General features: G+C 49.4%; 1 protein-coding gene across 1 annotated transcript in view; it reads left to right on the forward strand.

The window, feature by feature from the left end:
- wdr45b (WD repeat domain 45B) overlaps nt 1-11,350 on the forward strand; it is a 28,621-nt gene extending 17,271 nt beyond the window's left edge. The window contains exons 7-10 of the mRNA XM_079851240.1: nt 2,678-2,763; nt 5,350-5,451; nt 10,045-10,166; nt 10,269-11,350. Of these exons, the coding sequence (XP_079707366.1) occupies nt 2,678-2,763; nt 5,350-5,451; nt 10,045-10,166; nt 10,269-10,375 (417 nt within the window). The 3' untranslated portion in view covers nt 10,376-11,350. The remainder of the gene's footprint in view (nt 1-2,677; nt 2,764-5,349; nt 5,452-10,044; nt 10,167-10,268) is intronic.
- The last annotated feature ends 139 nt before the right edge of the window (nt 11,351-11,489 follow it).

The following is an 11,489-nucleotide window of genomic DNA, read 5'->3' on the forward strand; positions in this document are numbered from 1 at the left end:
CACACACACACGAGCCACGCTGGAGTGTGTTTCCCACAGCGCTGGGTTTACACTGGGGTCACGTCACACACACACACACACACACACACACACACACGAGCCGCGCTGGAGTGTGTTTCCCACAGCGCTGGGTTTACACTGGGGTCACGTCACACACACACACACACACACACACACACACACACACACGAGCCGCGCTGGAGTGTGTTTCCCACAGCGCTGGGTTTACACTGGGGTCACGACACACACACACACACACACACACACACACACACACGAGCCGCGCTGGAGTGTGTTTCCCACAGCGCTGGGTTTACACTGGGGTCACGACACACACACACACACACACACACACACACACACACACACACACACACACACGAGCCGCACTGGAGTGTGTTTCCCACAGCGCTGGGTTTACACTGGGGTCACGTCACACACACACACACACACACACACACACACACGAGCCGCGCTGGAGTGTGTTTCCCACAGCGCTGGGTTTACACTGGGGTCACGTCACACACACACACACACACACACACACACACACGAGCCGCGCTGGAGTGTGTTTCCCACAGCGCTGGGTTTACACTGGGGTCACGACACACACACACACACACACACACACACACACACACGAGCCGCGCTGGAGTGTGTTTCCCACAGCGCTGGGTTTACACTGGGGTCACGACACACACACACACACACACACACACACACGAGCCGCGCTGGAGTGTGTTTCCCACAGCGCTGGGTTTACACTGGGGTCACGTCACACACACACACACACACACACACACACACACACACACGAGCCGCACTGGAGTGTGTTTCCCACAGCGCTGGGTTTACACTGGGGTCACGTCACACACACACACACACACACACACACGAGCCGCACTGGAGTGTGTTTCCCACAGCGCTGGGTTTACACTGGGGTCACGTCACACACACACACACACACACACACACACGAGCCGCGCTGGAGTGTGTTTCCCACAGCGCTGGGTTTACACTGGGGTCACGTCACACACACACACACACACACACACACACGAGCCGCGCTGGAGTGTGTTTCCCACAGCGCTGTAACTCGTGCTTCACTGCTATAGCAGTGTTTCCCCTACAATGTATTAAGCAGCGGCGCAGCAAAATCTTCACATGATCAATAATATCACGACATTCACTTGCACACGTTGCCATAAAAGGGGCTGTTCACATTCACGCTCACATGCAAATATTTCAAATGTGGGCGCGCGGCAAGTGCGCTCTAGAAGCGACGCGGCGCGCACGTTTTCAGCATGGACAGATCAAAAGGTTTTCAGGCGCGCCTCTGTTCATGGTTGGCATAGCAACGACAGACGCCACGGGAGAGCGAGCAAGCGCTTGTGCAAAGGAGAGAGCGGTACGAACTTTTCTCCGTTGAAGTCTATGGGGTCGCTGTGTCCATTTTTTTACTGTCTATGGAAAATATGCCGTCCCGCCCCTTCGTGTTCGGCGATAAGGTTTCATTCTCGCGCAGCTTGTTTTAGTAACTTCACGTGCGAGTCTTTTCCGCTCCGTGTTTGCGTCGCGCTCTCGGTTCCGTGTGTGTGTGAGTGTGTGTCGGCGCATTCTGCTCTGTGGTTAACGGCCCAAACGCTCCAATCATGTACCGATCACGCACTGGAAAAGCAAAGTCCCGCTCAAATAACGTGAAATGTCTCAGTAGTAGACTTCTGTTTGCTGAGCTGCTATAGCCATGCATGGTAAAATTACCTGCTCTGATCACATACTCTGGTAATAATAGCTTTGAATGACTATACTTTATTTTTGATAATTAGTCAAAAAATAAATCTGTTAAATCTGAGTATGTTGCATAGAACTGAATGAAGAATAATATATTGATGTTTTATATTTTAATATAGGGCTATTTTCTGTCCAATTTGTGTGGACATTTTTCTTTTTTCCCCCTTTTTTGTGTGTTTGATTTAATTAGTGATTCTACATTTAAATATTGATGATTACAAGTTTGGAGGAAATGCAATTAATTGCAATTAATCACAGCAAATTGTGCGATTAATTAGTTATTTTTTTAATCGATTCCCAGCCGTTATATATATATATATATATATATATATATTTTATTTTTATTTTTTTACATAGTGCCCCTTTCTTACATTTGAGCCTCAAAATGTATGTCTCAAAATGTCCATTTCTATCCACAAAACTTGCCAGAAGTCATGGTTTAAGGGGTTATTCAAAAAAAAAATCTTGGCAAAAAAAGCAGCTTGGTAACAACTTCCGGCACGTAACAGCACCGCTGCTGGAAACATTTATAGGGGAAACACTGTATAGTACGAAGCATCGTTGAAGAAATCCACTAGCTAGACTCGGCTGTTTCCCGAAACCATAGTGTCGCAAATTGTTCGTTCATCCACGTTGGTTGATGATGTCAGCAGGTGTTGGAGTAATAACTACTGTTAATGAATCTGTTTGAACTCTGTGATGCGGTTTGGGAATGTTTGTTGGAACGATGGTTTCGGGAAACACCGACTCGTTGAACTGCTGATAACAGCAGAACTTGCAAACATAGCTGGCTAACGATGCTTGTGAGTGAGTGTGTGAGTGTTCGGCTAATGGAGGTGTGTGTGTGTGTGTGTGTGTGTGTGTGTGTGTGTGTGTGTGTTCTCAGGGAACCCTGATCAGGATATTCGACACCTCGGCTGGGCAACTGATCCAGGAGCTGAGGAGAGGATCACAGACCGCCAACATATACTGGTAATCCACACACACTCTTCCCGTAATCCACACACACTCTTCCCGTAATCCACACACACTCTTCCCGTAATCCACACACACTCTTCCCGTAATCCACACACACTCTTCTCGTAATCCACACACACTCTTCCCGTAATCCACACACACTCTTCCCGTAATCCACACACACTCTTCCCGTAATCCACACACACTCTTCCCGTAATCCACACACACTCTTCCCGTAATCCACACACACACTTCCCGTAATCCACACACACTCTTCCCGTAATCCACACACACTCTTCTCGTAATCCACACACACTCTTCCCGTAATCCACACACACTCTTCCCGTAATCCACACACACTCTTCTCGTAATCCACATACACTCTTGCCGTAATCCACACACACTCTTCTCGTAATCCACACACACTCTTCTCGTAACCCACACACACTCTTCCCGTAATCCACACACACTCTTCCCGTAATCCACACACACTCTTGCCGTAATCCACACACACTCTTCCCGTAATCCACACACACTCTTCCCGTAATCCACACACACTCTTGCCGTAATCCACACACACTCTTCCCGTAATCCACACACACTCTTCTCGTAATCCACACACACTCTTCCCGTAATCCACACACACTCTTCCCGTAATCCACACACACTCTTCTCGTAATCCACACACACTCTTCCCGTAATCCACACACACTCTTCTCGTAATCCACACACACTCTTCTCGTAATCCACACACACTCTTGCCGTAATCCACACACACTCTTCCCGTAATCCACACACACTCTTCCCGTAATCCACACACACTCTTCCCGTAATCCACACACACTCTTCTCGTAATCCACACACACTCTTCCCGTAATCCACACACACTCTTCCCGTAATCCACACACACTCTTCCCGTAATCCACACACACTCTTCTCGTAATCCACACACACTCTTCCCGTAATCCACACACACTCTTCCCGTAATCCACACACACTCTTCTCGTAATCCACACACACTCTTGCCGTAATCCACACACACTCTTGCCGTAATCCACACACACTCTTCTCGTAATCCACACACACTCTTCCCGTAATCCACACACACTCTTGCCGTAATCCACACACACTCTTCCCGTAATCCACACACACTCTTCTCGTAATGTTTATATGTGTGTTTATAACTGAGTGTGTGTGTGAGTGTGTGTGTTTATAACTGAGAGTGTGTGTGTTTATAACTGAGAGTGTGTGTGTTTATAACTGAGTGTGTGTGTGTTTATAACTGAGAGTGTGTGTGTTTATAACTGAGAGTGTGTGTGTTTATAACTGAGTGTGTGTGAGTGTGTGTGTTTATAACTGAGAGTGTGTGTGTTTATAACTGAGAGTGTGTGTGTTTATAACTGAGAGTGTGTGTGTTTATAACTGAGAGTGTGTGTGTTTATAACTGAGAGTGTGTGTTTATAGCTGAGTGTGTGTGTGAGTGTGTGTTTATAACTGAGAGTGTGTGTGTTTATAACTGAGAGTGTGTGTTTATAACTGAGAGTGTGTGTTTATAACTGAGAGTGTGTTTATAACTGAGTGTGTGTGTTTATAACTGAGTGTGTGTGTGTTTATAACTGAGTGTGTGTTTATAACTGAGTGTGTGTGTGTTTATAACTGAGTGTGTGTGTGAGTGTGTGTGTTTATAACTGAGAGTGTGTGTGTTTATAACTGAGTGTGTGTGTGAGTGTGTGTTTATAACTGAGAGTGTGTGTGTTTATAACTGAGTGTGTGTGTGTTTATAACTGAGTGTGTGTGTGTTTATAACTGAGTGTGTGTGTGTGTTTATAACTGAGTGTGTGTGTGTGTGTGTGTGTGTGTGTGTTTATAACTGAGAGTGTGTGTGTTTATAACTGAGTGTGTGTGTGTGAGTGTGTGTTTATAACTGAGAGTGTGTGTGTTTATAACTGAGAGTGTGTGTGTTTATAACTGAGAGTGTGTGTGTTTATAACTGAGAGTGTGTGTGTTTATAACTGAGTGTGTGTGTGAGTGTGTGTGTTTATAACTGAGAGTGTGTGTGTTTATAACTGAGAGTGTGTGTGTTTATAACTGAGTGTGTGTGTGTTTATAACTGAGAGTGTGTGTTTATAACAGTGTGTGTGAGTTTATAACTGAGTGTGTGTGTTTATAACTGAGAGTGTGTGTTTATAACAGTGTGTGTGTGTGTTTATAACTGAGTGTGTGTGTTTATAACTGAGAGTGTGTGTGTTTATAACTGAGTGTGTGTGTGTGTTTATAACTGAGTGTGTGTGTGTTTATAACTGAGAGTGTGTGTGTGTTTATAACTGAGAGTGTGTGTGTTTATAACTGAGTGTGTGTGTGTTTATAACTGAGAGTGTGTGTTTATAACAGTGTGTGTGTGTGTTTATAACTGAGTGTGTGTGTGTTTATAACTGAGAGTGTGTGTGTGTGTTTATAACTGAGAGTGTGTGTGTGTTTATAACTGAGAGTGTGTGTGTGTTTATAACTGAGTGTGTGTGTGTGTGTTTATAACTGAGTGTGTGTGTGTGTTTATAACTGAGTGTGTGTGTTTATAACTGAGTGTGTGTGTGTGTATTTCAGCATCAATTTCAACCAGGACGCGTCTCTGATCTGCGTTTCCAGTGATCACGGCACAATCCACGTATTTGCAGCGGAGGATCCCAAGAGGAACAAGCAGTCCAGGTGTGTGTGTGTGTGTTGAAGCAGTCCAGGTGTGTGTGTGTGTGTTGAAGCAGTCCAGGTGTGTGTGTGTGTGTGTGTGTGTGTTGAAGCAGTCCAGGTGTGTGTGTGTATGTGTGTGTGTGTGTGTGTGTGTGTGTGTGTGTGTGTTAAAGCAGTCCAGGTGTGTGTGTGTTGAAGCAGTCCAGGTGTGTGTGTGTGTGTGTGTGTGTGTGTGTTGAAGCAGTCCGTGTGTGTGTGTGTGTGTGTGTGTTGAAGCAGTCTAGGTGTGTGTGTGTGTGTGTGTGTGTGTGTGTGTGTGTGTGTGTGTGTGTGTGTTAAAGCAGTCCAGGTGTGTGTGTTGAAGCAATCCAGGTGTGTGTGTGTGTGTGTGTGTGTGTGTGTTGAAGCAGTCCAGGTGTGTGTGTGTGTGTGTTGAAGCAGTCCAGGTGTGTGTGTGTGTGTGTGTTGAAGCAGTCCAGGTGTGTGTGTGTGTGTGTGTGTGTGTGTGTGTGTGTGTGTGTGTGTGTGTGTGTGTTAAAGCAGTCCAGGTGTGTGTGTTGAAGCAGTCCAGGTGTGTGTGTGTTGAAGCAGTCCAGGTGTGTGTGTGTGTGTGTGTGTGTGTGTGTGTGTTGAAGCAGTCCATGTGTGTGTGTGTGTGTGTGTTGAAGCAGTCCAGGTGTGTGTGTGTTGAAGCAGTCCAGGTGTGTGTGTGTGTGTGTGTGTGTGTGTGTTGAAGCAGTCCATGTGTGTGTTTGTGTGTGTGTGTTAGTTGAAGCAGTCCGTGTGTGTGTGTGTGTGTGTGTGTGTGTGTGTGTGTGTGTTGAAGCAGTCCATGTGTGTGTGTGTGTGTTGAAGCAGTCCATGTGTGTGTGTGTGTGTGTGTGTGTGTGTGTGTGTGTGTGTGTGTGTGTGTGTGTGTGTGTGTGTTGAAGCAGTCCAGGTGTGTGTGTTGAAGCAGTCCAGGTGTGTGTGTTGAAGCAGTCCGTGTGTGTGTGTGTGTGTGTGTTGAAGCAGTCCAGGTGTGTGTGTTGAAGCAGTCCGTGTGTGTGTGTGTGTGTGTGTGTGTGTGTGTGTGTGTGTGTGTTGAAGCAGTCCGTGTGTGTGTGTGTGTGTTGAAGCAGTCCGTGTGTGTGTGTGTGTGTGTTGAAGCAGTCTAGGTGTGTGTGTTGAATAAGTCTAGGTGTGTGTGTTGAATAAGTCTAGGTGTGTGTGTGTTGAAGCAGTCCAGGTGTGTGTGTTGAAGCAGTCCAGGTGTGTGTGTTGAAGCAGTCTAGGTGTGTGTGTTGAATAAGTCTAGGTGTGTGTGTGTGTTGAAGCAGTCCAGGTGTGTGTGTTGAAGCAGTCCGTGTGTGTGTGTGTGTGTGTGTGTGTGTGTGTGTGTGTGTTGAAGCACTCCCGGTTCAGGCTGGTCGTTGTTGTTATTGTCTGGTATGCTGAGATGTCCAGTCGCGCTCACGTCTCCTCTATCCCTACGTCTCCTCTATCCCTGCTCTCCTCTGTCCCTGCGTCTCCTCTGTCCCTGCTCTCCTATATCCCTGCTCTCCTCTATCCCTGCTCTCCTCTATCCCTGCTCTCCTCTATCCCTTCATCTCCTCTATCCCTTCATCTCCTCTATCCCTGCTCTCCTCTATCCCTGCGTCTCCTCAATCCTTGCTCTCCTCTGTCCCTGCTCCTCCTCTGTCCCTGCTCCTCCTCTGTCCCTGCTCTCCTCTATCCCTGCTCTCCTCTGTTCCTGCTCTCCTCTATCCCTTCGTCTCCTCTGTCCCTGCTCTCCTCTGTCCCTGCTCTCCTCTATCCCTTCGTCTCCTCTATCCCTGCTCTCCTCTGTCCCTGCTCTCCTCTGTCCCTGCTCTCCTCTATCACTGCGTCTCCTCTGTCCCTGCTCTCCTCTGTCCCTGCTCTCCTCTATCCCTTCGTCTCCTCTATCCCTTCGTCTCCTCTATCCCTGCGTCTCCTCTATCCCTGCGTCTCCTCTGTCCCTGCTCTCCTCTATTCCTGCTGTCCTCTATCCCTGCTCTCCTCTATCCCTGCTTCTCCTCTATCCCTGCTCTCCTCTATCCCTGCTCTCCTCTATCCCTGCGTCTCCTCAATCCTTGCTCTCCTCTGTCCCTGCTCCTCCTCTGTCCCTGCTCTCCTCTATCCCTGCTCTCCTCTAACCCTGCGTCTCCTCTAACCCTGCGTCTCCTCTATCCCTGCATCTCCTCTGTCCCTGCGTCTCCTCTGTCCCTGCGTCTCCTCTGTCCCTGCGTCTCCTCTATCCCTGCTCTCCTCTATCCCTGCTCTCCTCTAACCCTGCGTCTCCTCTATCCCTGCTCTCCTCTAACCCTGCGTCTCCTCTATCCCTGCGTCTCCTCTATCCCTGCGTCTCCTCTATCCCTGCTCTCCTCTATCCCTGCTCTCCTCTAACCCTGCGTCTCCTCTATCCCTGCGTCTCCTTTAACCCTGCGTCTCCTCTATCCCTACGTCTCCTCTATCCCTGCTCTCCTCTAACCCTGCTCTCCTCTATCCCTGCGTCTCCTCTAACCCTGCTCTCCTCTAACCCTGCTCTCCTCTAACCCTGCTCTCCTCTAACCCTGCTCTCCTCTAACCATGCGTCTCCTCTAACCCTGCGTCTCCTCTAACCCTGCGTCTCCTCTATCCCTGCTCTCCTCTAACCCTGCTCTCCTTTGTCCCTGCATCTCCTCTAACCCTGCTCTCCTCTATCCCTGCGTCTCCTCTAACCCTGCGTCTCCTCTGTCCCTGGGTCTCCTCTAACCCTGCGTCTCCTCTATCCCTGCGTCTCCTCTGTCCCTGCGTCTCCTCTAACCCTGCGTCTCCTCTGTCTCTGGGTCTCCTCTAACCCTGCGTCTCCTCTGTCTCTGCGTCTCCTCTGTCTCTGCGTCTCCTCTAACCCTGCGTCTCCTCTGTCCCTGCGTCTCCTCTGTCTCTGCGTCTCCTCTAACCCTGCGTCTCCTCTGTCTCTGCGTCTCCTCTGTCTCTGCGTCTCCTCTAACCCTGCGTCTCCTCTATCCCTGCGTCTCCTCTGTCCCTGCGTCTCCTCTGTCCCTGCGTCTCCTCTGTCCCTGCGTCTCCTCTGTCTCTGGGTCTCCTCTAACCCTGCGTCTCCTCTGTCCCTGGGTCTCCTCTAACCCTGCGTCTCCTCTGTCCCTGCGTCTCCTCTGTCCCTGGGTCTCCTCTAACCCTACTCTCCTCTATCCCTGCGTCTCCTCTGTCCCTGCGTCTCCTCTATCCCTGCGTCTCCTCTGTCTCTGGGTCTCCTCTAACCCTGCGTCTCCTCTATCCCTGCGTCTCCTCTGTCTCTGGGTCTCCTCTAACCCTGCGTCTCCTCTAACCCTGCGTCTCCTCTGTCCCTGCTTCTCCTCTGTCCCTGGGTCTCCTCTGTCCCTGCGTCTCCTCTGTCTCTGGGTCTCCTCTGTCTCTGGGTCTCCTCTAACCCTTCTCTCCTCTATCCCTGCGTCTCCTCTGTCTCTGGGTCTCCTCTAACCCTGCGTCTCCTCTATCCCTGCGTCTCCTCTGTCTCTGGGTCTCCTCTAACCCTGCGTCTCCTCTAACCATGCGTCTCCTCTGTCCCTGCTTCTCCTCTGTCCCTGGGTCTCCTCTGTCCCTGGGTCTCCTCTAACCCTGCGTCTCCTCTGTCCCTGGGTCTCCTCTGTCTCTGGGTCTCCTCTAACCCTTCTCTCCTCTATCCCTGCGTCTCCTCTGTCTCTGGGTCTCCTCTAACCCTGCGTCTCCTCTATCCCTGCGTCTCCTCTGTCTCTGGGTCTCCTCTAACCCTGCGTCTCCTCTAACCATGCGTCTCCTCTGTCCCTGCTTCTCCTCTGTCCCTGGGTCTCCTCTGTCCCTGGGTCTCCTCTAACCCTGCGTCTCCTCTGTCCCTGGGTCTCCTCTAACCCTGCGTCTCCTCTGTCCCTGGGTCTCCTCTGTCTCTGGGTCTCCTCTAACCCTTCTCTCCTCTATCCCTGCGTCTCCTCTGTCTCTGGGTCTCCTCTATCCCTGCGTCTCCTCTGTCTCTGGGTCTCCTCTAACCCTGCGTCTCCTCTAACCCTGCGTCTCCTCTGTCCCTGCGTCTCCTCTAACCCTGCGTCTCCTCTGTCTCTGGGTCTCCTCTAACCCTGCGTCTCCTCTAACCCTGCGTCTCCTCTGTCCCTGCGTCTCCTCTAACCCTGCTCTCCTCTAACCCTGCGTCTCCTCTGTCCCTGCGTCTCCTCTGTCCCTGGGTCTCCTCTGTCCCTGGGTCTCCTCTAACCCTGCGTCTCCTCTGTCCCTGCGTCTCCTCTATCCCTGCTTCTCCTCTATCCCTGCTCTCCTCTATCCCTGCGTCTCCTCTGTCCCTGCGTCTCCTCTGTCCCTGCGTCTCCTCTGTCCCTTGGTCTCCTCTAACCCTGCGTCTCCTCTGTCCCTGCGTCTCCTCTGTCCCTGCGTCTCCTCTGTCCCTTGGTCTCCTCTATCCCTGCTTCTCCTCTATCCCTGCTTCTCCTCTATCCCTGCTTCTCCTCTATCCCTGCTCTCCTCTATCCCTGCGTCTCCTCTATCCCTGCGTCTCCTCTGTCCCTGCTCTCCTCTATCCCTGCGTCTCCTCTATCCCTGCGTCTCCTCTATCCCTGCTCTCCACAGCTTGGCATCCGCCAGTTTCCTGCCCAAGTATTTCAGCTCCAAGTGGAGTTTCTCCAAGTTCCAGGTGCCGTCCGGTTCTCCCTGCGTCTGTGCCTTCGGGACCGAACCCAACGCTGTGATCGGTATACACATACTGCACACATCAGCTCTTATTATGAACAACAGCCTTATAACATGCATGTGCTGAACGTTCCCACTGACTCCCTGATTCCCAACTCTTCCAGCGATTTGCTCGGACGGGAGCTACTACAAGTTTCTGTTTAACCAGAAGGGCGAGTGTTCGAGGGATGTGTACGCGCAGTTCCTGGAGATGACCGACGAGAAGATCTGAACACACACTCTCACTCACACACACACACACACACACACACACACACTACTTGACTTTACCAGATTCTGGCGTCTCAGAGTTTCCCGGATGTGGACTCCGGTGGGATTCGGAGCGTCACACAGACGAGCAGGAGAGAACACTCGCTCTAAAGTCTCTCCTGACTCGACTGAGACTGAGACCGCAGAGAGAGTGATGAGGGAAACATGACTTTTTTGAAAGGACAACCTTTTTTAAACGGTCTTCCATGGGATTTTTAATCCGGCAGGAGATGATCCGGGCCACTAGCTGATCTAATGTAGGAGTGCCTCTGGAATTCACATCTGCATCATTCACACTATGTATTTGCAAACTATTTGTTAGTGTTAGAAATTGTTTTTCTTGCTGTAAGAACACCGATAAAAAAAATCACGTAACTACATATTATATAGACTAGTGTAACAAACAGACATCTTCTGTGTACATGTGTGCTGCTCATTTCATGCAATGCAATATTTTTTCTTCCGCAAGGATTTGCCGGCTTTAAGGAAATCTGATTAATATTCTCTCAGTGTAAAGGTTGTGCTTCAGTAATTATCACACGAGTAACGTGACAGATTTACTCCACATTTACACTCCTAATGGTTTCAAATAAAATGATCAGCTTTTCCCCAAATTAACCCAGAATAACTACTTTGCTACTTTAAAAAAGGTTCATGTTTGGAGATTGTAAACTCTTGCAGTAATCCTCTTCAAGACGAATGCGCTGAACCGGAAGTGCCCAGTCTCATCACCTGAAGAACAGGGTTTTTACGTTTGTCTTCATTCTTATAACTGTTCTTTGAAATGTATCTTTCAGCGATTTTGTTACTCATTTGATGCTTTTGTCATTGATAACGTGCAAGTGATACGCATAATTTCATGAAGATGATGATGTAAGATGATGCACACAGAATTCAGTATCATATGACAAATTAAAGACGATTGTAAACAATTAGGAATGGCAAATCCTTCATGCCACTGCTGACATGTAACTCTAGCAGGGTTAGGTCAGGGTCAAGTTAGGGTCAGGGTTAGGGTTATCAGACTGTGTGGAAAGATGCGTGTGAGTGTGATTTCAGGGATCTTTTATGAGCAT

The sequence above is a fragment of the Squalius cephalus genome, assembly GCF_949319135.1.
Source record: "Squalius cephalus genome assembly, chromosome: 19".
Taxonomy (NCBI): Eukaryota; Metazoa; Chordata; class Actinopteri; order Cypriniformes; family Leuciscidae; genus Squalius; species Squalius cephalus.